We start from the raw sequence: 26,506 nt of genomic DNA, 5'->3' as shown, positions 1-26,506 counted from the left end.
CTGAGTTAGAATGTGTTCCTAATAATATCCTTAACAAAGCCCGGTTACCAACTTATAACATAGCTTAACAGAATTTTTTTTAATTTTTAGCTCCCTTTACTATTTTTATTACACTTTGTCCAATGTCAAATCCATTTTTTCAAGCATCTATTCCAGACATTTTTGGTAAAACGAGTATCCAAAACGCAATTAAAAGTGATAGTTTATTGTCAAAGTTTGAGAAAGAAAATGGAAGTGCTTCAAACCCTTTTCTTGTTAATGACCAAAGTATTGGTTATGGTGATTTATCAAATCTGAATTACAGCAACTCAAATGAAAAAAAATTTTTGAACCCATTTTTGGAAAAGAATGATGGTAGTGACACTGTTCAAAATGCTGAAAGTTTTGAAAAAAAGATTAACAATAAGCAACAATCTAACCCTTTTTTGGCGAACTCATTAATAGATATTCAATCAAAGAAAATATCAAATCCTTCTTCTATTCATGTTTCTCTTAGTCTTACTGCAATACCAGCCAAAGGTTAGTGTAAATTACATATACTTAAATTTTTGAAAAGTCTGTTCATTTATTTTAGTCTGCAAATTTCAAGTAAATGTATCTTATATAATTATTTAAAATGCTGTATTAAATGCATAGTACAAAAAAAAAAAAAAAAAAAAAAAAAAAGAAATTTAAAGCTAGATATTTCTTAATCTTACTGGTCTAATAGCTTAAAAGCTCTCGTAAAGCAAATTATATTAATTGTTTGGGCTATATCAGAACTTATGAATTTGAATTTTTATAACCAAATATCAATGCAAAAACATATAGTTTGGAATTATTAAGCAATTCCTGTGCTGCAATTATAAAAGCCAACATTTAAAGTTGTTTATGATGGTATAGCAGTTAGGCAAGCTTGTTAACCATTTGTAATTTAGGCAGGAAGTGGCAGATTAGAATTTGCATTCATAATTTTTAGTACTTATGTCTGGACCATTCTAAATGTTTTGAGTATTATTTTGGTTGTTGAGTATCTTCCCTGCTCTTAAAATGAATTTGTTGAAATTTATCAAAACCTCTATTCAAATCATGAAATTGAAAAATATACAAAAATAACTTTTATGTAAAAGGTATAATTATGTTGTTCAACTTCATCTTGCTTTCTCTTCTGGGATATTGATCCTTGTTTAATTTCAGTTTAATATTATTAAAACAACTGAAAGAAATAAATTTTATCCATATGAAGCCCATAAGTTAAGAATTTAAAAAGAAGAAATAAATTTGGAAATTTTAATATGAAAGAAATTTTGATGCTGTTTTTCAAAAAGTTACAGATCTTCTTTTTTTAATTTTGTTGGATTTGATTGAGTTTGAACAATTTTTGTTATTTCTGCCACTATCATTCTTTTCCACCATTATTATTCTTTATTTATTATTCTTTATATCATTAATATATATCATTATTATTCTTTATATATCATTCTTTTCCACCATTATTATTCTTTACTTATTATTTTTTTTATATAGTTTGTAAATAATCCATATCCCAATTTTGTTTTTTATTTTGAATTTTTCATACTTTTATCAGATTGTTTATGACAGTTTCTTCTTTGCAGCATCTGAAAAATATAAATCAATATAAATGTATCAGCTAAACTAGATCAGATTATTCTAAAATCTCTTTAAAATAAACCTGCCAGTTGTTAAAATATTTAGTATTTGTGAAAAAGTAGTTCTACTACCAAAATAAGTCCAAAACATCCCATAATGCACACGTGATTTATCAAGATTTGTTTGTTAAAAGTAAAGTTCTTTTTTTGCAAACATTTTATTTCATGTATGCTTTTAGTTTTGGTATTAATTCTTAAATAATACTTCTTAAATGTAACTAGTTTGACATGTATAAATAAAAATTCAACAATTGAAGTTTTTCTATATGTTAGTGTTTCTTTATTTTTTTAAATTTGACAGTTGATCCATTAAGTAGTGGTCCTGTTGCACCTCTTCAAAACAAGTCTTCTATGGAACCAGCATTAACTGATGGTACTGTTGGTTCAGAGAAAGTATATGTGGCAAAAAGATCTGTCAAAACTCTCATTAACAACACAGCAGTATGTTTATCATATATTGTTACTGTTATTATTATTATTATTATTATTATTTTTGTTATTATTTTTATTATTATTATTTTTTTTATTATTGTTATTATTATTATTTTTATTATTATTTTTATCATTATTATTATTATTTTTATTATTATTATTATTATTATTATTATTATTATTATTATTATTATTATTATTATTATTTTTATTATTATTATTTTTATTATTATTATTTTTAATATTATTATTATTATTATTATTATTATTATTATTTTATTATTATTGTTATTATTATTATTATTATCATCATCATCATCATCATTATTATTACTATTATCATTATTATTATTAGAATAGTTAATCAGGAATTTTTGTCAATAGTTTTTAGTTCTGTATGATGATTTAATGCCTTCTAAAATATCTTCAAAGAGCATTAAATGTAATATTAAAAATCCAAACCTACTTTAAAAGCTTGTTTTTATACACATAGCATGGTTCTCATTATTTCCAACCAGACAGGTTTTGTTCATATAGTATTATACATGTAATCCTTGCCTTTAATTCTAAATATATAGAAATCTAACAAACACAAATCAAACCACAATCCTCCAATAATAGTGATTCATTATATTTTTTTAACAGAGTATGTAATTAGGATGTCCATATTTACATGAAGAAAAAAAAACATCCAATTTCAGCACACTAATTTAGTTAAGTCTCAAAAAAGTTGCTTAATCAAATAATATTTAGGGGTTGCTTAATGGCACCACAATTTGTACAATATTTGGTATTTAATTAAGGTATAATTATAGTTTTATAGCTTTTTGAGTTTGAATTTTTTAAGTTGATAAAGATTTTAAAATAAAAGATCTGCTGTTACCAAAACAAGAAGCAGTAGACTGCTTTTTCCTTGTTAATTTATGAGATTTATCACATGCTTCTTTTTGTGTACCTTTTGACTTGTCTTTCTTTTCTATCTGTTTAGAAATTTTGCATTAAATCATTAAATTAACTTTCCCAGTTAATATTCCTTTTACTATAAGGTACAAGTTTGAAGTTGACTCAACCACATAGAAATAATAATGATCATAGCTGAACATGGCTGAGATATTTTGAAATGTAAATGTAACACACATCTTTAAGTAAAGATACTGATAGTTAACCACCATCTGCTTTACTATCAACCTCAATGCTATCGCCATATTGCTTTGTAGGAAAAAAGCTTGTTATTCTACTCTCCTCTTTTTTATATATTTTGTACTTCAATGCTAGAATTCTAAAGTTTTTCTTAGGAAAAAAAAGTTATATGATTGACTGATATATATTTTTTAGATATTCATTAAATGGTTGATAAGTTTATATCACATAGATATATTAATGCTTTATCAAAAGACTCATGTTATTTAATGCTCTATCAAGAGACATAGTTTTTAATAGGGTCAATTATTTGCTGCTAAACTATAGTGAAAGGATGCTGACCATATGATTAATTTTCAACAATAATGTATCACATATAAATACATATTATCTCAATCATATTTATCATCCTATCACATGGTGTGGAATAATAAGAAAAAATTGATTATTGGACTTTGTAGTTGCTACTATCATAAATGCCTTTTAGCTATCATCAAAAACCATTTCAAAAAGCTTTTCAATAAATGTGTTTTTTTTTTGTTTTTTTTTTTTCGGGGTTTTAAAATATTTTATATATTTTAATTAAGTTCATCAATTGTCTTGACATTAAATGATCATCAGAAAAACTTGGTAATGTATTAAAATGCAAGTTTATGAGGCTTTAATCCAAAAAATGCTCTAACTTTTATTGAGGGGGGCACATGCAGCGTCTACTTAAATTTTATTAAGTTAGATTTTCTAAACAAAATGAATATTTGGCCTTAATGTTTTCATTGAGTTTGATCAGTGAAATTATGTTTTAAAAAGTTTTAACTTTTTTTTTATAGCAAATGCAGAACTTTCAATTGTCATTACAAAAGCTTGTTGAGAAGTTACGTTTAGTGAAGTGTGTTAGTTCTGCTTCAAAATTTGAAGTTCTTGATGCCATTGATAAAGCTATAAGAAAAGGTATTACATTATTTTTCATATGTATGTTTGTATTTTATTCTATTAAGACACAAATACATCAGTTGACTATTGGTGAAAAGTTAGTTCAAAGTTAAGTCTCTCAACCGTTACTTTTCTTTTACATTTTCTTTTACGTGTTTTCATTACAAACATTACTTTATTATAAATGAAGTTCAAATATGGTATTTTGATCATTTACAAATTATCTTGATATTTTACAAACTAAATATTTTTTGATTCAGATTTAACAAACTTTGTTAATTCAATTAAAGCAGATGATACATTTTACCTGGATTTTACCACCAATGTTCATCATTAAAGCTTACATATGTTTTTTTATCATGACATAACAGAAACTGTTTATTTTAAATAAAGTTAATTTTTGTTTTACAAAAATGCCAGCATTTCAATTTAATTTGATGTACTTTATAGTATTTTAGTTATCTCAGTTATTTGGCAAAATAAACAAGCATTAAGTGTTTAAAGTTTAATAGAGTATGTTAGTCCTTCTCAATCATATAAATACTGAATTAATTGATTTTAATGATAATTGATGTTACTTAATATTTAGAGTATCAGTCAGACAGTCAGTTAATTAACTTTCCTGGCATATTTAGTATTTTTAACAATAAAGTGTTTTGTCTCATGAGTCATTTTAGAAAATTTTAAGTTCAGATCTCTAGTGAAAATATTAACATGAGCTGCATTACTTTTTTAATTGCTCTTGTTCCATTATTTATAAAGATATATTGCATCATTAATAAAAAGTTACAGTAAAATGGTAATAAATTAGGTTTTGTAGAGACTGTTCAAATATTTAATACATGTGATTGCATATGAATAAATAATTTTTAGATCAAGCAAAACTTTTCATAGTTTAACTACCTCATCAATTTTGACTTTTAAAACATTTACCATTAGCCATTCATATAATGTCTGGTTTGTTCCAACTGAAATAAATGAAATCATTATTTTGTGTTACACTGTTTTGTTTTGTGTTTTATTATTTTAAGTATTTTTCATAACTTTTCATGTTCTTTTTCTAAAAACTTGATTAGGTATTTAACAAGTATGGTATGTTTTAGAAAGTTCATATATTAAGTTGTTTTTTTTTATATAAAGGTCTTCAAGATGTAAATAAGCGTTGCAAGGCCTTTAAAGGTTGCTGTCGTGATATGTGCCCTGAGAAGGTTAGTTGCTAATATTCATTATTATTGTTGCTTTTTTGGTCTTTAACTCATGTTAAAAATACGAACAATTTTTAAAAATACGAACACTTTTGGTCTTTAACTCATGTTAAAAATACGAACACTTTTTAAAAATACGAACAAAAAAAACATGCAAAAACATGTAAACGTTTTTACATGTTTTTTTTTGTTCGTATTTTTAAAAAGTTGTTGTTGTTGTTCTTTCGAATACTTCCAAAATGTTTACAATTAGTTTTTCATAATAGGAGCGCTACTTACGAGAAGAAAGAAGGCAAGGAAGTCCATTTGAGACTGAATTCTTAGTTAGTATAATTTTTATGATAGTAATAAACTGGTTATTAAGTCTGAATGAAGTCTTAACAACTATGGCTAATTATAATAAGCACAACTGATTGTGATAACAAAATGATTTTTTTAGGAAAAAGTATTTGGGGCTCACTAGAATATCTTCTGATGAGCCCCACATTTTTAATTCACTGTGCCTGCAGTTGGTTATGATAATAAAAAAGAATGCACTTCAATTAAAGCAATTGTTGTTATAATTAATTTATAATTAATATTAAGATATAACTACAAATAATAATATCTAAAAACTAAAAAAAAGAACATTTCTTTAACACTTTGTCACAAGAAATTCGTAAAGATTACCATTACAGTAGTTTTTATCTTCTATAGCTAGAGTGTTTCTTCCCTAAACAACAAGAGCAAGTTTGAAACTTTTTAAGTTAGAATAATATAAAGAAAGAAAGAAGAAGAATAACAACCAAAAAAAATTTAATTTTTACCTTATTCGAAGGGTAAACTTTTTCAAGCATCAAAAAAGTATTCATGAATGAAGACATGCTTTAGGTTTAAGGAAAAAAAAAAAAGAATGAAAAGGTACTTCATATACAGCTAATAAATGGAAATTAATTAGTATTATCATTTTCTTGTTTCCCTAACAAAGAAGGAAATTATATTAACTCTAGTAAAGAAAATCTTAGGTGTGCTATTTCTGTGATCACCACTTTATAAATAGATTTGTAGTAAAAGAAGTGGTAAATTTGTGAGCACTAAATTATTATGAAGTAAAGTTGTAACTCAAACAACTTTTATTGATTAGCTATGAATCTGTTTTCTATACACCCTTCTATGGTTTTCTATACACCCTTGATGGTTGAATGGTTATGAAAATGTATCTGGTGAAATCTGATCATGTGCTTATTTGAACCACATTCTTCACATAACTTTGAAGATTGTGCATGGATAATTCAGTATATATGATGGAAGTGGAGATTAACTTATAATACTTTTTCTATAGTTCCACTGTGCTATATTTTCTCCTATATGGTTGATGGTTGAATGGTTTTGAAAATGTATCTGGTGAAATCTGATCATGTGCTTATTTGAACCACATTCTTTGCATAATTTTGAAGATTGTGCATGGATAATTCAGTAAATGTGATGGAAGTGGAGATAAACTTATAATACCTTTTCTATAGTTCCACTGTGCTATATTCTCTCCAATATACATATATATACAGCACCACAAAGTCAAAGAACAGAAGGGTTTCAAGGTTCAGAATTGCACATAGCCATTATTTTATAATTTAAAAATTTAATAGTTCCTTAGTCAATAAATTAAAACTAATTTAAATTTAATTAGTCTATTATTGATGTAATAATTTGATTGTAATTTTTTTGCTATATATCTATAGGACAGTCTTAGTATTGTGTGAAATGTAGCTTTTTTATATATAACTCCTACACAAAAGTAATCTTGTGTGACTAAGCAAGTTCTTACAATGACTATATAATCAGTTGAAATGACAGCTCATAAAATCATCATTTTACAAACCAAAATTTTCATAGCATTAAATGTAAGTGCTCATTAATATCTTCAAGGTCTGCCAAAATTGTGTGTTGGTTGCATCATTTACCAGTCCAAAAATATGAAAATAGTCTGTGATTGTGAACTCTTAAGGATAGCCACCAGTTCTAAATGCAAGAAATAATCATAATTTGGTGTCAATAATAAGATAATAAAGAACCATCAAACTTTACTGCAAAGGTGGAAGCATTAAAGTTATGCTTTACCAAGCCAGTTGAAAGGTATCATTCAAAAAACCACAAAGAAATGACAGAAAAAGCATACTTTTTTGGGAAGTCAAATTTGGATAGTTTAAAATGGTGAAGAGTAATCATCAGAGACAAGATAAACATTGAAGTTGTTAGCCATTAACCAAACCTGTCTGGATATAATATCTGCTGAAAATTATCATTCTGTTACTTAGCTTGTAGGCTTACATAAGTGACAATAGAATTGATTATTAAAATACTTTTGATAGCTGTCTCAAACAAGATTGCTTCATTGACATGTTTACAAGCAATCTTTAGCCCTATAATTGACTTTCTACAAGAATTAGGTCTTCCTAGCAATTCTCGATTTAATGCACCTTGTTACATGAAAAAATGTAACAATTCTTAGTTTTAAGCTTAAAGCATTTTTAAGTAATTTTTATAATTATTATTATTTTTAAATTCTTTTACATTTTTATTTTTTTATTTTTTTCATTTGTTTAATTTGAGTTTGAATTTTTAGGTTTGTAACTTATTTAAAATAAATGTTTTTACTTTATGAAATTTTTCAATGAATTAATTGTTAACTTATAATTCTTGCTTTCATATTCCTACTTTAACTTGACTTTGTGTTAATACTATATTATATACTTCTACACTTACATATATTTAAATGCCTCTATCCATACTTTTCCATATTTATTTATATGTTTATACAGAGTTGTATACTTATGAATATTTTATTACTGCTATACTTGTATATAATTCTACATCAAGCAAGAAAGTAAATAGTACACATTGTTATTTTATTACACTTCATATTTAAGATCGCAGCTCAATAATTTATCTTAAATTCAAATATTCAGATAGTATAAGTTTGGTGTAAACCATATTGTTGGTTAGAAACCACAACTCAGTTCCATGACATAGCTCACCTCCTAACAGTTTACACCATTGTGTTGTTCTTTATACTACATAGAAGTCAATTTAAAGCAATTTTTTCTTTTTCAAAATTTCTTGGTCATTATAGTTGGAGATCTTTTGGTTACCCCTATCTGATTTTTACTCTTTCTTAATCTTTTGAATGGCTGTGGCCAGAAAACCTAAGTTTTAATATTTTTTTGGTATGATTTTCCAGAGTTTACCAAGTTCACAACCTTTTTATCTTTAATTTTCATTAAAATATAATATTGTTTTGAGATTACTGTTTGATTTCTATTCATAGCTATTTGATTATTTATAGCTTCAATTCTTAACCAAACTTAACAAAACTTAACTTAAAAAAAAAATTTATTATTGATGTTATTAATTTAAAAAATAATTTCTTGTGATAAAAAAATCATTTTTGAACTTAACTCAGAAAAATTCTATTATATATATATATATATATATATATATATATATATATATATATATATATATATATATATATATATATATATATATATATATATATATATATTTGTACTCACTTTATAATCAGTCTATAAAGTAAAACTCAGATATAACCAACTTTAAATAGGTTTGTAATTACTTTATAGGTTGATTGTGTTGCAATTGATCATCAGAAAGCTGTAAAAGAATACAGCCGCTCTTCTGCAGATCAAGAAGAACCATTACCACATGAACTGCGACCAGCATCTGTACTGAGAATGACAATGAATTATTTAGTCCGCAATATTATGGATGAAAAATATGTTGTAAGATATGATTGGTTTGACTTTATATGGAACAGACTTAGAGCCATTCGGAAGGTAATATTTTTGTAAAAAAAATTTTTTAATTCCGAAAAAGTGTTGGCTAAGTTTCGAAAGATCAGGTTTAATTTTTTTTTTTAATTTTTGTGAAGAAATTGTCTGACTTCTTAATGTTATTTCTTATTTAGAAAGTTTAGTAGAGAGAATATTTTACAGAGAAGTAATTTAGTTAAACACCCTTTACAGGACATTACTCAGCAAAATCTTAAAAATTTGGCAAGTATCGAGTTAATGGAAAAATGTGCAAGGTAAAACAATAGTTCTTCACTTTAATGTGATGATGATGGCTTGACTTAACTTCTTGAATATCTGTTTCTACTGAGCTCAAGTATTCTAACTGAGATCAATAAATTAAACAAATCTTGAGTTTCATGATTTTTTAGTTTTGAAAAAAAGTTTTACTTTTTCAAGTGATTACTGAGATGATAAAAATCTTATTTATAAGTGCCATTGCAGATAAACCAACTCAATTCAAATATTCTTAAAAATTTTTTCAAGTAGTCTTTTTCAAGTAGAAAGTACCCTTGTTTTTTTCTCCACAAAGGGTATTTGGTGACATATTATTTTGTAATATGTAATATTGTATTTTTATCTTTTCTAATTTCATAAATTTTTTTATTTTTGAAATAATATTGTATAGTTTTTTAGATTTCATATATTTTGTTCTCATCATCTATGTGAAGAAGATCTGCAGATATTTGATCCAAAAATTAATTTGGAAAACTTAACTAAATGCTTACAAACTTTAAAACATATGTATGAAGATCTATGGAATGAAAAGGTAATTTTAACATTAACATACTTAACAAGATACCACTGCACTCTATTACTGCCATGTGACATGTAGTAAATGCACTTTATTTATTTAAAAGGGGATTTGTTCACCAAATGAAGTTGAATTTCGCTGCTACCAGATTTTGTTGAATCTCAACAATGCTGATACATTGAGGTGATTTTAAATTTGTCTCATTTCAATTTTCAACAAAGTGAATATACAAAAATAAATTATTACCTATAAATAAATTGGAAAAGATGTGAAGTGTTAGGCTCTCTATCCGATTCAAGAAATCATTTTCTGATAAAAGAAATCTTTACCTTATACTACAAATCATCATTATACAACTTAATTTTTTGTGCTGTATTGCAATGTAAAAAGTATTAATATATTAAATTTTAAAGAAATCAAATATTTAAAGTTAAAGTTGTATTCAAGTAGCATGATTTTTAGTATAGAGTGTAACTGAAATTTAAGACCAAAATTAATTTGTTAAATTCATATAAATTGTCCTGCTCTTCTTATATAGAGAAGCTGTTTGTTTCCGTGAAGATGTTCGAAGATCTCATCAAGTAAAGTTTGCTTTGCAGGTCTTCTTATCTGTTCAAGAGAAAAATTATGTTAGATTTTTCAAGCTTTTAAAGTAAGTCCCTTAACTATTTTTATTGTGAGTTTTTTAAGTTCAATAGTGAAAAACTTTTAAATTCTCTTTCTTATTTTAAGTTTTTATTTGAATGAAGGTTATAGTTATTAAAATTTTTGAAAATTTTTGATGATAAATTCAAATTTTAAGGTTATCATCGTTTCTAAATGCCTCCCTCCTCCATTCATATTTCAATCAGGTTTGTGTAATCTTTATCTGAATGTAGAGTAGTGTTTAAAATTCAAATTAATACTGTGTGATCTATTCTGTGGCTGCACTAAACTAATTGGTCAACTTATTTTTTACAACTATCAAAGATTTTTTTATAAACTTAAGAGTTAATTTGTTATAGATGAGAGAAGTGGCATTGAACACAATGACACATGCATTTTGTCGTGGTAAGAAAGATACTCCATACTTATTGGCTCGATTGCAGCATTTGTTATGCTTCAATGATATCAATGAAGTAAGTGAGATAACACGTGTTATAGAATTGTTTTTTCTTTTATCTTTATCTGGATTTTTGTTATAATAGGTAGTTTTTATTTGGTAAGCTATATGTTTAAAGTTTTGTTGAAATTTTAGCTAGCCAGGTAATAGTTTTTATTTACATCTAAATAATTTACTTTCAAAAAGTCCTGCGTGTGGTGGTGGTAGGTCAAAGAATTGATAGAATTATCCTAATGTTATGATAATACAGTTATATAAACTCATAAGCCTATTATGCTCAGACACTTCTCATAAATAAATAAAAAAATTAATAATCCATCGTTGTTGTTGTAGAAGAGGACTATTGATTAAATCCTCAATTTCCTGATCATCCAAATAGAATTTTTTTCTTTGTTCTAATTCTGGTTCTACAGACTTCTTTCTGAAAAAAGAATGTTTCTTAACTATTTACTTTCTACACTCATTGTTTTTTCCAAATGAACTTCCTAACACTTGTCATCCCTCTTTAGAATGTGATTTCAAGAATATGTTGGCAACCTCATTTTCATGCAACCTCATTCTCATAATTAACAGAAAAAGCATTTGAGCTAACCATGTTGTTTAATTGTTTAATAAATATTTTTCGCTGATTCTTATTGGCTAGTTTCAAATCCAAAAGTTATTTCAAATCCAAAAATAACTATTAGAAATTATTTTGAAAGTAAAACCATAAATATAACAAATGAAATATTTTAATAAATTCAATAATTAAGAAGATGAGAATTTAAAAAATAAATTTAGAATTAAAAAAACAAAACAACAACAACAAATAAACCATTAATATGACAGATATGAGAAAAGAGTATTCACCAAATACCTCTAGTGTGTTTTGATACTCATCAACAACATCCTTGTATTAGTTCTTGGATAACTTTTTTCAGCTTTTTAGTATACAAACCTTATTGAAAAAAAAATACTGAAATTTAAGTAAAATGTGCTAGATAAAAAAAAGCTTAATTTCAACAATAATTGCAGGTGAAGGTTCATGAAACATTCACCTTTATAGAATTAAGTATGATAAATGGTGGACTAAAATTGGATGTTTAGTGCAAGCTTTGAAAAATCCTCCACTGAGCTGCTTATGCTGTTATTAAAATGCTTTTTATTTTCTAACATTTTGAATTTTTAAAAAGTGGTATAGTTCTAGCAAACCAGAGGGTACACCTGTTGTCTACAGTTATTCAATTAATGTCTTTTTACAAAATCAACATAAATTCTTGCCTTGTTCACTTCATGAATTTTTTTTTTCCTGTAATGAAATTTATAGATATATGTGGAAATGAAGGCCATAGCCAAACAATCTACATGATATTTCTGTTTTGTTACGTTCCTTTCAAGATATGCCTGCATGTATAATTGAACTTAATAATATTTAAAGGTAGTATAACACAAGGGATGCTGAAAGTATATATTTTATTTCAGAAAACAAAGTCAATTCTATAAAAAACCATTTTACCTACAAGAGTATAAAACAGAGTTGAGGGTGACATTAGTTGTCATGCATATATGAATTTTACCTACATGAATATAAAACAGAATTGAAGGTGATATCATGCATATATGAATTTTTCAGAATCACCAGAGTTTTATTAAGATCATGAAATTGAATTGACTCTAACTAAGCATAACTAACAATGAAGATATCTAACCCAGTTGTTGCATTAAATGGGTTAATTGATGGCAGAATGACAATGCAGTAGGTGCATTCCTAAAATTTTTGAGAGCTGTTGTGTTTTTATTTAGCAAATCTGTGTTTTCCTTCAAAATGAAATTGAAAAATTAAACTTATATGTTGAATTACTTTTAGATATTGACTTGAGTCAATATGTGTGAAATAAAGAAAATAAAAATGTTTCTTGAACTTTGAAAAAAAATTTCTTAAACTTTATAATTGTTCTTATTCTTCCATTCTAACTACCATCATAATTTTTGAACTAAATCATCTGCAATGAATCTCAAAAAAATGATTATTAAAATTTATTTCAGTGGAAAATTTTGTTTTCCTTTTAACAAAAAGTGGAATTTTTGTAGTAAAAAGTTTTTCATATTCATGAACATACATTTTATCCTATATTAGGTTTGTCCTAACATTAGGTTTAGGCACAACTAATATAGGATAAAATTTGAAAGTTTTAATTTTTTTTACATAGTTCTACAATATTTACTTTCTAGAATGTTTATTTTACCAAATTTTATTTATTTTTTTTTTGTAATGCTAATTTTTTTGATGCACTTTTCTTCAATTACTGACATTAAGACTTAAAATAATGATGTTTAAACTTAAAATAATGATGTTTAAATGATTTTTGTTATTTTAGTTAAAGGTATTTTGTTCGCACTTTGGGCTTTCTGTTGACAGCACCAATGTATATTTAAACCAAGGTTCTCTGGTTAGCCCTGATGAGCAATTCATTCAAAGAAAATCTAGAATTATAACAGAAAAGTGCATTACGTCAATATCTGAGGTATACATTTTGAATTGTGCTGGGAAAATTGTAATGTTAAAAGTGTTTGTTGTTGCTAAAAGAGGGTTCTTCTCAATTTTTTTTATACAGTTCTTTAGATCTCCAGGGAATGATGCCTAACTGTTAAGTATATCATACATACATATCATGCATATATATCATTCATACTTATCATGCATACATATCATACATGCATATCATACATACATATCATTCATGCAAATCACTCATACGTTTCATACATATAAATCCTTTATACATGTTATACATCCATACACACACATCCTATATAAACATATCATAAAGTACTTTAGTTTCATTGCAAAGAGCAAAATAAAATGAATATTTATTGACTGCTAGATAAAAGATGTTTTTATATGAAAACATTACTGAGAATATCATTTTTTTGTAATTAAACTTTAAAACTTACGCAATTTTATATTTTATATATATTTACATATATATATATATATATATATATATATATATATATATATATATATATATATATATATATATATATATATATATATATATATATATATATATATATCAAAGTCTAATTTGTATTTCAACAACAAGGTTATTAATGGTGGAGATCTACCTAAAGAAGGTGTTTATATTCCCACTAACAGTTTTTCAGAGGATGGGTACTATATCGGAAGTTATCACATCTTATCAGATGATCATGATAGTGAGGAGGAAGTTAATGATCTAGACAATGAAAATGAAGAAAATGTAAGTTTCTTTAAACATAGCTATTAAGAGTGGAAAATTTTATTTTTTAAAACACAGGTATTTTACCACTATATTATAGTACAATGTTTTGTTACCACATTATATAGTTCTGAAAATTGATTACAGGACCAAAAATTCAGTGAAAATAAAAATGTCATGCTTCATGGTTACCTCAGAGATGAAGAAAATGTACGTGAAGAAGATTCCCAAAGTTCAAAAACACAAAAAGTTGAATATAATGATGAATCTGAACATATGGTATGAGTTAAACTTCTATAAATTTTTTTAGTAAAGAAATTTAAATTAACTAAAATTTTAGACTTTGAAAGTATTTTTCTTTTAATCTATTTAATGAAAATATTTTATTTATTTTCTTTACAATGAAGAATCTGTTTTTTCTCTAAAATGAAGACTTTTTTTAAAACTGTTTAAAAATAAATTTTATTTAAATGATTTATTTAATATTTCTTTTTAATTTTCTTAAAATAAAATATAGAGCAGTAGTATAAAGGAACAGCTTGGTAAAGGACTTTCACATGTTGCTGATCCAGATTTTATTCTCACAGAAGATGATTATTTGCAAGAAATAGAGGATAATGAGGGAAAAGAAGCTAACAGCTCTCATCATTTAATGATACTTCGAGAAGTATTTTTATATATCTTTACCTATGTATGATATCTATGGATTTATGTTTCCATGCATTCATCTTGAAGTCTCAGATCAAGTTATTGGATGCGAGTTATTGGAGTGATGTTTGTGTTAAACAAATTTTAATCTTAGGATTATAAGAAATTTCGTGACACCATGCTTGAAAATTTTCTTACTGATGAAATTCTCATAATTGCATCTGAATTCTTAAATGAGGTAAATAGTTTTTTTGTTTGATTGTTTATTCTGAAGCTCTTATTTTCTCTTTTATTTTATTTTTCTTTTATAAGAATCACCATTTTATCAAATTCTATCGACTATCTTTAATCTTTTTTTACGTAGTTTCAAAACAGGTTTAAGTCATCAAAATATAAGTTCTTGTCTTATGACAAATTCAATCACTTGTAAAATTATTGCTAAATAAGTTTGTTCTATCTGGTCAGAAATAATTAATTTAAGTATGAAATATCTAATATCTTATGTGAGTGATTTGTATACTAAAAAATGTGATGTAAGTTGGAAAGAAAAGGGTTTTTCAAACAGTTGTTTGATATTTTTAATGTCAATACCTTTTAGAATTAGCTTAGTTTGAACCCTTTATATTGTAATAGGTTGCATAACAATATTAAAGTACTTTTTTAAATTTTTTTGTGTTATATTGTAGCAAGTTACAGGAGTCTGCTAAGTTAGCTAAAGATTTGTGTGTAGTTGTGATGTTATCAGTTACTCTTGAATATCATTGTAAATATTTATATCATGCATGTTAATGACATGGCATGCATTGCAGAAAGCATAGGAAAAAACAATCCATATTATTATTAAATGTATCCCAATATTTATTATTGAATTGAAAATTAAAAATTTTTGTTAAGGTGCCAAAATTAAATTGAAAAAAATTGTATCTTGATATCTTAAAATGTTGGTGTCAGCAGTTGGAAAAATAAATATTTGTATTTCCTTCAACAACCAGCATTAATTCTTATATAAGCAGCATATTAACATTTGCCAACTGGAGTTTGAATAAGTGTTAGTTTGCAATCTTTTTGAAAAGTATATTCTAGAAACTTGAATTATAAAAAAAAAAAATGTGTTTTATAGAATATCCTCATAAATGTTTTTCGTTCTTCTTTCTTTTTCACAATAAATCATATAAACAGTAACCAATAATTCTATTAAAAGTTTTATTTTGAATTTTCTTTTGTAGTTTTGTTTCTTTCCAGTTCAAAGAGTTTATGTCTCAAGCATTGGGAGCTAGCAACCAAATGTTAGCTTTCAGCTGTATCGAAGAGTCTCGTGCTATCGCAATAGAAGTTATTGAAGAGGAAAAAGAAGATGAAAGGTTGTATTTTTGGCTTCATTTTTGTTTCATAAAGTATGATTTTTAAAATTTTTAAATATTGTACAATATTTTTAAGTCAAAAAATTTTTTTTTAGATTTCAGATGTTAAATGAAGCATCAAACATTATTGATTGTTTGATAGATGATTGTGTTTATGAAGTATTGAAAGATTGTTGTATTCAGGTACTGAGGTATGACTATGCAAATTTTTGTTTTAGTTTTTATTTAAGTTTTTATTCCATTACCATTACTGTTAAAACTACTGTTTTTTGTAGTGAAACAACATACCACGAGGAAAATGTTCTAAAATCGGAACTGTTGAATGTACAACAGCAATCTATTATTGATAATGTTGTTAGAGAAATGGTTCTTAAGATAGCACAAAAAATTATTAATGAAATGATTGCTGAAAGAAAAAAAAAACTCCTATACAACTTTGATTGCTTCCAGGAAAGAAAGTTAAAAATCTATTTTAAGAGGTGCAAGTATTTATCATCTAACAGTGATTTAGTAAAATATTTAGCATCTGCTGTACAATAATTTAGCATCTTGTTTAATTTCAGGTGGATGGTAGCCTATAAATCATGTACTTACTTAAAAACAACTCTGTGTGATTTTCCACCTGCTGCTCCACTCTTTGAATCAGCTGAAAATCTTATGAAAAAGCTACATCTACCAATCAAAAATATTTATTCACAAGATAAATTTCTAAGGTGAATAAGTCTTGAATAATCTAATTCAATTTTTTGGAAATTTTTTATATAAAAAATCATTTTTAAAACAATGTAAAGACACAAGTGATGAAAACTTTATAACTAACTTAATTGTTTATCAGACACTAAAATTAAATGGTGTTCTTTTGTCTTTTATCATATGCTTTGTGTTATTACTTATGTTCTTTTTAACAGAATTTCAGATGACATATCTCTTCCCAGTTTTAAAGAAGAAATGGAAAATAGGATGTAGGTATCTCTTTTTTCAACTAAATGTTACAGTTTATTTTTTGCTTTAAGTTTGACTATTTTTTTTGTAGAAAAGTTTTGCAAAAACCTCTTGACCTTCATCAAATTGTAAAAAATAAAATGGAACAGAATTTTTTTCCCAATGACACTGTTTGGAAACTTGGAATCATCAACCTCCCAAATCAACAATCAAAACAAAATGTCCATACTGTATCATCAAATATGTTAAAAGAAAAATTTCGTAATATTTCAAAGTGTAGCAAGGTATTCTTTTATATTATTCTTATTTTCCAGACAATTAAAAAAATTTTTTTTTTTTTTTTTTTTTTCTCATTTAGAAAATTGTAAATTCTAAAATAGTACTACACATATTAAAATCTTTCAAAGATTTTTTGAAAGATTTTAAATGATAACTATAAAACCTAGAACATCTCCAGTATACTTGGTTAAAATAAATTTATTTCTAGATTGCTCCTAATATTCTTTATGAGTCATATATCAAGCATCAATCCCTCCAAACTCTTGTTATTGTAGAGGTTATTATTAATTTTTTTTTTTTTTTTTTTTTTTTTCTCTCCTATTAGGAAAATCTTTTTATTACTTTATCTTAAATTTTATTGAATATATATATATTTTTAGTCTATTTTAAAAAATGAAGATGACAGAGTGCGTGATTTTTCAGGATTAATCTATTTCATTGAGCTCACTACAAATGAGGTTTTTAAATAAAGTTTTATTTTCTTACCATTTAATATTTTTTCAACATTTTTTTTGTCATAATTTTGCAATTATTTCAAGGTAAATTTTTTTTTTTGAGATTCGAGAAGAACTTCAGAGTGCCAAAGATTTGTTTCATCGCCATCTTAAGCTATATAAAAAACCAACAGTATTGGCAGTGATTACCAGCAGCGTTTCTTTATCCTATATTGAAGATCAGCTTGAACTCAATCATTTGAACCAGTTGGGTTATAAATGTCATTTTGTACTTATAAATGAAGAATTGAGATTAGCTAGCAACATTGATTGTGTGGTACGAGTTATTTTTCCATTTTCAAATTTTGCAGATGAATTTTTTTATATATAAGGCTTAAATTTCAATATTTTTTTAACAATTTGAATGAGAGAAACATTACCTCGTAAAACTTATTTTAATACTAGTATTATATTTATTTAGTTAACATCATTGATAGAATGGCTCTTAGTAAATTGCAGTTGGAATGTTGTTACCAAATCACTCTCAGCTTTCCTCGAAGACTGTAAGAGATTGCTTTAATAATTTTTTAGTATGCTGGAGCTTATTTACATGCAAAAAATTGAATTTTACCCTTGAATTTGATTTTAATTTTGTTAAACCCTTCAATTTTTTCATATTTAGATTTAAATTTATTCTTCTTTAAAGTGTTTCACAAACACATTTTCTACTGTCAGCAAACACATTTGTCATATCCAGTATGATATTTTGTTTTTTAAAGTTTACAAAAATTTTTTAGCTGTTTCAATTACTGTTGAAAATTCTTTTATGTGGGTTTTTGTTAGTTCTAGCAGATCTCCTTTACACATGGGAGTGCATGTTTAACTTATGATATTTTTGAACTTTTGATGCTCTAGATGCCTAATGATGTTATTCAATTTTTTAACAACACACTTGAGTCAATGTTGGAAAGTATAAGGATTTCATCAGGTAAGTTTTAAAAATATAAAGATAATTAAAATAATATTACAGCTGTTTTTCTACTAATCATAATTTATTATTACATTTTTTTATGTTAAAAGGTAAGTTTTAAAATTGACAATAAAAGTATGAAGTAACAATATTTAATCAAAGCTAAATTATCAGTAAGCAACAAAAGTAAAACAAGAAATGACAGAACATTTTGTAGGCTAAACTTAAAATTTTTTTTCATGTCTAGTGGTTTTCTTCATTAATTCAAACTAATCATGGGTGCTGATTTTATGCCACAATATTGAGGGTTCATTAAATTCTGTGAAGTATTAGTATAGAGATACTGTTCAAATTAAAATTTTGAATCAGTTTGAAACTTCGAAATATTTAAAGATGTTATTTTTCTGTATACTGTAATGGAAATTCACTTTAAGTGGGTGTTTTAATAAGGCAACATTTAGCTTCATGAGATTCAAGTAATAAAACTTTTTTCAAAAGTTTTGTCAATTTTTGGATTTGTCAACTTATTCACAGATAAAGATCTAAGATCAGGTTTCCTATCAAGTTTATTTCTGTGTTTTGTTTTTTGATGTTGAAATATTAGTTCATTATTTTAATAATAAAGACAAGCAATGTTTTGAAATTTTCACATTCAATATACTCCACAAGTTTACAAGTTTTTAGGATCAAAAACTCTTGATCAAAATCAAAAAGTCTTTAAATTAGGTTATTGTTTTACACAGCTAATCAACTTCTGATTGCTGCAAAAAGTGTAGATGACTTTTTTATAATATTTAACATAATCTATTACATAATTTATAATTTTTTAAACCTTTATGAAGTAAAGTGTCCAACATGATGAACTTTAATCATTCCATAAAATCATCACAGAACACTTTGAAATTTCAATAGGTGGTGGGAAATTCTTATTTAGTTTTTTTTATTACTATGAAGCTACAGTCTAATGCCTTTCATGAGCCTGTTTAGGAACCGCTTCTGTAAAAGAATAATACAGACTTAAAAAGTTGAATAATTTTTTGGTTTCAATATGATTGTGAAATGTTATATAACGAATGTAAAGCTTTTATAAAAGTTTGGTCTCTGCAATTTTTTTTTTTTTTTTTTTTGCTACTTTTTATAGCACAACTTTACATTATTATTATTTTAATTAAGCAGGCATTTATTTCATCTTATTATATGTTTTACTATGGTAAAACGATTTTCTTTATCATATAAATTTATAATTATTTCTCATAATTTCCAGAATGTTGAATGTGTTGCAAAAAGGGGTAAAATAGTGATAACAGACTTTAATTGATGAGTTATAAAGACTTTATAATAATATATGACTTTATAATAATATATGACTTTATAATAGTATATGACTTTGTAATTATATGATCCTCATCAATGATTTTTCTCACCATGTTTCTTTCAAATCTGAAAAAAAAAAATACTGCTTATTTGATCATAAAAAGTTTTTTTAACAATTACTTTCAGCTGTTCAACAAGATAACTTTATCAGCCAAGCGCAGGATCTTGTTTCTGCTATGCGTCTTCCATTGCTAAGTGCTGTGAAAATAAGTAAAGTTTTTTTTTTAGTATGAGTACTTTAAGTTTTTGGTTTGGGCTAACATTTTAGTTTTTTAAATATACCTTACTAAATTGCTAACAATAAATCTTCAAGATGACTGGGAAGCATCATACTTGTTGCTGGTAGAATATGTCTCAAAGGTTGCTGGGAATAATAAAACAATACTGCTCCAAAGGTTATTTTAACTTTATGATCATTTTATCTACCTGTAGCTAAAGAAGCTTTTCTTTCTTTTAAAAGCAAAAGTTTTAAAACCATATTTTTTATTTTATTGTTATGTTATATGTGTTTAACTATGGTATTTTATTTTGTTAAATAAAAATTTAATTTTTAACATATTTGATGGACAATGGTAGCAGTTTTTATGAAAAATAACTGTAGATGACTTTAAGAATTTGTTTAAATAGTAGCATTACAGCTTCTATAGAGCTTTTGTATCATGTGTAATTTGTTTTCATATCTAGGCTGGAAATGTTAATAGATAGTAGAGCAAATATGAAACGGGCCATGCACACAAATGAAGACTTTCCTTGGTGTGTGGTTTTAGAGGAATGTATAATTCACCGGTTAAGTTCCATTTATTACACAAACGATTTCTTGATGCTAGGATATTTTCATAAAGAGTTATTCAGAAGCACTGGATCTGATAATATTCTAGTATCCCACTCAAGACAAAATCAGTAAGGTTTTTGAAATTTTATCTGTTGTATTTTGATAACTTAATGTAATTTGATAACTAGTGACATGTGACAAAGTTATTAGGAAATAATTTTTTTTTATTGCAGCATTTATTTTTATGGTATCTAATTTCGGTTTAATTTATAATCAATCAAAAATGCTTTAAATAATAGAAAAATTCGAAAAGTTGCAGCAGAAGCCTTTAAAAGAGAACTATCTATCAAAAACACAATCGAAGATATTAATGCAGCATTGGATCCCATTCAAAGTAATTTTTTAATTCCTAAACTCAAATTTAAAACTTGTCTTTTACATTCCAAATATTTTATCTTAAAGTTAAGGTATTCAAAATACCAAGCACATGATTCTTGAAAGAATATTTTGATCAACCATTTAATAGATAACGCAAGAACACAGTTTTTTTTGAGTGGATCAAAGATCAAGTAATGGTATACAAGCAAATTTTTTCCCTAGGTTTTGGGTGACCTTTATTTTGCTCCATAATCTTTAAGTCAACATATTTGTACAAACACATTCATGTAAACAAGACAATTCTAATATGTTTAGAGTCTTTAAAATGTTTACATAATTTGATTATCTGACTTTTAATCAAAGCATCACTCAGCTCGTTTAAACTTTAAAGTTGGGATTTAAATGAGAAATTTTTTACATTTGGACCTTTTTTGCTTTTTGATAACAAGATCAAGAACACTTGACTGTGGATATTTTAAATATTAAAAAATTGGACCAAAGTTTTTATAATAAATTTCCATGCAAAATTTTACTAGCATGGTTATCTTATGGTTTCACTGATTTATTGTAACTGGATAGTAAAAGATTTTATTCTAATACTGGTATAGGTTTTAATATTGCTACCATTTTCACCAAGTGAATACCAAGCTTTATATTAAATCTTACATGTGAACTTGCTATAACAATTTTATATTTCAGCAACTTATTTATTTTATTAGGTTTAACTATAAAAAATTATATTTTTATTCTCAAATTTTGCTTAGACTGTAGTAGCTTAGTTACAACTATACAAAAGAAAAGTGCTAAAAACTGAATAAATCTGTTGTTTTATAAATCTGATAAATTTAAGAATATTAGATTATCTTTTTGGTCTTTTCTACCTCTGTTAAGCTACTCAAACCTAAGTATAAAAAGACTTTGATATGTACACTTGATATAGTAAAGGCTCAGGGAATGTGATACCAATTTTTATTCCATAGGAATAAAAATTGGTATCACATCCCCTGAGCCTTTTTAATTTTTTTTGGTTGTGTTTCTTTTAATACATGATGCACTTTATTGGCCAAATGAGGAAAGTAGGAGACTGTAAAATTTTAATCAAAAAATTATGTTTATATTTTTAAAAATTGCTGTATTGGTTTTATGGAAATATCTGTTAAGTAATATCTTAAAACAGTACTTCTATATTTTTTTTAATGTATTGTTAAGCTGAAACAAGGCTTTTTTCAGCAAAAATTTAGTTCAGAAACTGGTTTGAGAACTTGAGAACTAGCAAAAGGGGATTTTTAATAGGTTTTGAAGTCGATTTATCATAAACATCTGCTATAATAAAAAGGTGCAAAAATTGACCGCAGTATCTCACTGATAACACTGAATAAAGCTGATAAGCTTTTAGATAGTACTGCTATAATTGTTTCAGTTATTAAGTACAGTGACCAAAAAAAAAAGATTGGGGTGAAAAAAAAAATAAAGGAGAGAGATAAAGTAAGAACGTGTGTAACCATGTAAACAAGCAGTAAGCATTTAAACGGAAAGTTTAAGTTTAACATGTAAAAAGTTTTACAAACGAAAATATTTCCCATTAGCATCTCCATTGACACAAATGCTTATTGTCATGACTTCAAGCTGAGTATTTAGGATATGTTTTTCAAGAAAAGATGGCCGCATCCGATCTTTTAAAGCATAAAATCTTAACTAAAAGCAAATTTTTTTTTTTCTTTAAGGTGAATTTTATTCCCTGCACATCATTTTAGATTTTTATCTATGTTTTATATATGTAAATCACTTTGTTATTAATCAATTTTTTGTAATTAGATACTTTGCGAAAGCGTAAATCTATTGAATTAACTTCCAATAACATGATACAGAACAGTTCAGTGGATATACTTAATGATTCATCGGCTCTCTTAAAAGATGTTTTTGATCATAAGAATGAATGTTTAAGGTATGTTTTGTTTACTTGCTTTGAGTCGTTTGCGTGAAATTTTTGACGAAATCTCCATAGAAAAAATCATGTTAACTCGATTTAAAGCATTTAATACTGTTAAGATATTGTCAATTGACACCCTAGCATACATAGATTGCCTTCTAGGCTGCAAATTTATTTTGCTGTTTCCCATTCCATTACTTCTCTCCCTTCTTTCCCCTAAAAATTTAGAAGATTCTCCCCTGAAAATTTTTTAAATTTTTGAAAAAAACGTAGTTTTAAAAAGTACTTCAAAAAATATTTAGGAAGGCTTTTATCAGATCTTAAATGTAGATCAGATGTTAAATATAGCAAATCAGATGTTAAATACAGCAATGCTGTCAAAAACCAGACTTCAAAATTATAATCAGCTCTAAATAGAGTTAACACCTGATAAAAATTTATATGGTACTATCATTTTGTTGCATAATTATGTGTTTTTCAATCGTGTAAATTGATAATTTACATAAATAAAGAGGATTTTTTTTTTATTGATATAAAGTATTGATGCAATTAATAAAATCACGTTTTGCGAGATTTTATATTGAATTTTATATTATTTGACTAGTGGGGTCATAATGAAAAGTTGTTTAAAATGGTCTCTCTTTTTTTCTTTTTCTTTTTTTCTTTTTCTTTTTTTTTTTTTTTTTGATATAGAAAGCGCCGACTTCTCTCATATTATTTGAACGATGAAATATAGTGATAAAAAGGTAAGTAAATATTATTTTTATGATAATCTTTGATGTAAATTAAGGGTCAGCGTCTCGTTATATTCTGAGATCGAGATCGATAGTTTATTGAACTGAAACAGCACTAACAGTAACAGAAATAGTACTCACCGATATATTTCGAGACTTTTTGAGACTTTCCGATGCTAAAAAATGGTATCGGCAATATTTTAAAAAAGATGCCTTGCAACTTTTTAGTTAAAACATTTTTAAATACATAAATATTAACGAATTGGAGCATTAATAAAACTTTTTAACGGTTGGTTCGCCAATAAAATGGTTAATAATTTCGGTTGTCTTAAAACAGGAGAGTAACTTGTTTTGTTAAAATATAAGAGTAGTTGGTTTTATTAACCAAACAAAATAAAAACCTTGGAATTCCCTTGAGACCACCAGCAATTGAAGCGGATAACCTTTCCCATACTCATCTTCTTTTTGAAGCCCACTTTTCCATCCTGCAATTTTTACGGTAGACTTTGGGTCATGATAATGATAATTGTTATTTACATAATCTTTTTTTTTGTTAGTTCCGAACCAGTTCTTACAGGAGCCCTTATAATTTATATTGCGGTTGTAACAATTGGGCTTATTATAAAATAATTACAAATAAATGTAAAAAATAACTGAACTACCCGGGATAAAAATTAAAAGACATAAAATAAACAAAATTTTAATTCCACGACAATTTATTTCTTAAAAAAAAAACAACAAAAAAAATGACAAATTTTACAATTCTGAAATTAAATTCCATTTCAATGAATCATTCTTCTTAACTGAGTGTTTTTAGATACGTAATACTTTTTTGTCTTTCCTTCTGGCGCCGAAATGAACAAATTCTTTGAAGTTCCAACCTTTGAACATGCCACGTAGAGCATGAGAAAAGCACGGAGTTTCTAGGTCCCAGATCCCAGCAACTTTTAAGGACTGTCCTTGAGCCTTTTAAGGTCCTTAAAATATGTTGGAATATGTTGTGGGAACTATTTTTTAAATACTGAGAACTAAAATATTGACATTATTTGTTAATAAAAATATTTTTTTCATAAACTTCCTAAGAATTTTTTGTGAGAGCTATTCTTTAAATGTTGAGAACTAAAATATTTTAAGGTGATTTTTAATGGAAGTTTTCTTCTAAAAACTTTTTTTAAACATTGAGAACTAAAGTATTTTAAGAAGATTTTTTAACTTTTTGTACGTATCAAAATTGAAAAAATTTCCAAACTAATTTGAAATTTACAGAACACATCTTTGGTGAACATTTACTTTTTAAAATTCCCTGTTTCTGACTTCCAATATAAAATCTAAGTTGACTAATTATAATAAACAACTTTTACTAAAGCATATTCCATGATGTTTTAAGGCAAATTTAGGGTTGATCCCAAACACATGCTTAACCTTATTTAGGGATCACTCAAGCTTCAGGTGACCACCCTGATAGTTTTCTTTTCCCTAACTAATCATAGTAAACAACTTTTGCTAAAACAGTTTCTCTATGATGCTTCATAATAAAATTCAGGGTGACTCCCTCGTGCAGCCTGAACCCCATTAGTACACCCTAGGGTTAGGTGACCACCCTGATATCTTTTATTTCCCTTACTAGTCAGAACAAACAACTTTTACTAAAAGCATTTCCCTTTATGATGTAAGGATTGTATAAGTCTATTTGGACTTTCTTTGGTATGATGGCAAATTCAGGGTAGTCCTTCCCACAGCCTGAACCCCTTAAAATTAAGGGTTGAAACATAGCCTATGATGCTCGTTAGGTAAAATAACGGGACTATGCAATATTTCAGGCCAATTGGACCAATTGCACGGATTTGTATTGCGTACATACATAAATTGTTTCATTTTTATCTATAAGATAATTGGGGTTGTAATATCATCTGTCGCTCACTGATGCCCTCAATTTTTAACTTAATTACAGATCAAAAACTTTAATTTAATCTCATAATAATGATTTTTTTCTTAGCCGTTTTTACAAAAATATTTTTATTTTAGGTTGATGGAGGCAGTTTTTATTGGAAATTTCTGATTCTGAACTCGAAGAATTTGTATTTTCCATCGGAACATTTGAAGCTTCAGTATAAACAAGCATTTCAAAACTTGTAAAAACGGGGTTGCTCAAACAGCTTCTTGCACTTCAAGCAAAGTGTAAAAACATCCTTATTGCTATGACTGAGAGTTTTGTTTATTTATTACTGTTACATTTTAAATACGAGTCAGTTAATTGATATTTAAATCCTGGTATCGTTCTCGTTTGTTTTTGTATCAGAACCAATGTCATAATCTGATAGTTGTTAATTTCTCGTTTGTCATCCCAGATGATGTTTGTGTTCGTTGCATAAAATTTAATGAAATAGAGCAAAGTTATTTTTA

General features: G+C 26.2%; 1 protein-coding gene across 1 annotated transcript; it reads left to right on the top strand.

Moving 5' to 3' along the window:
* The first annotated feature begins 35 nt into the window (after positions 1–35).
* Positions 36–26,506, top strand: LOC145189411 (uncharacterized). Its single transcript, XM_090089293.1, has 36 exons — positions 36–519; positions 1,951–2,090; positions 4,049–4,169; positions 5,292–5,359; positions 5,623–5,679; positions 8,977–9,189; positions 9,379–9,440; positions 9,841–9,973; positions 10,065–10,141; positions 10,497–10,610; positions 10,761–10,809; positions 10,963–11,076; positions 13,418–13,564; positions 14,147–14,302; positions 14,429–14,560; positions 14,799–14,948; positions 15,084–15,167; positions 16,172–16,290; positions 16,386–16,481; positions 16,566–16,769; positions 16,854–17,003; positions 17,199–17,252; positions 17,324–17,516; positions 17,720–17,788; positions 17,892–17,969; positions 18,070–18,282; positions 18,427–18,508; positions 18,628–18,701; positions 18,861–18,933; positions 20,416–20,499; positions 20,603–20,684; positions 20,974–21,189; positions 21,361–21,455; positions 23,255–23,384; positions 24,063–24,115; positions 26,129–26,506. Exons 1-35 carry the CDS (start codon positions 123–125, stop codon positions 24,103–24,105), a joined length of 4,269 nt encoding a protein of 1,422 aa, XP_089945419.1. The 5' UTR covers positions 36–122; the 3' UTR covers positions 24,106–24,115; positions 26,129–26,506.

The sequence above is a fragment of the Hydra viridissima genome, unplaced genomic scaffold, assembly GCF_058129835.1.
Source record: "Hydra viridissima isolate aposymbiotic clone 2 unplaced genomic scaffold, HvirCarnegie_v1 scaffold_5, whole genome shotgun sequence".
NCBI lineage: Eukaryota > Metazoa > Cnidaria > Hydrozoa > Anthoathecata > Hydridae > Hydra > Hydra viridissima.
Note: the sequence above shows the minus strand (reverse complement) of the source record. Positions and strands in the feature narration are given on the sequence as shown.

Coding starts and splice junctions, on each gene's coding strand:
- LOC145189411 (XM_090089293.1), top strand. CDS start 123: ATGTCAAATCCATTTTTTCAAGCATCTATTCCAGACATTTTTGGTAAA. Junction 10,810..10,962: donor TCCATTCATATTTCAATCAG/GTTTGTGTAATC, acceptor AATTTGTTATAG/ATGAGAGAAGTGGCATTGAA. Junction 18,934..20,415: donor AAGTATAAGGATTTCATCAG/GTAAGTTTTAAA, acceptor AATTACTTTCAG/CTGTTCAACAAGATAACTTT.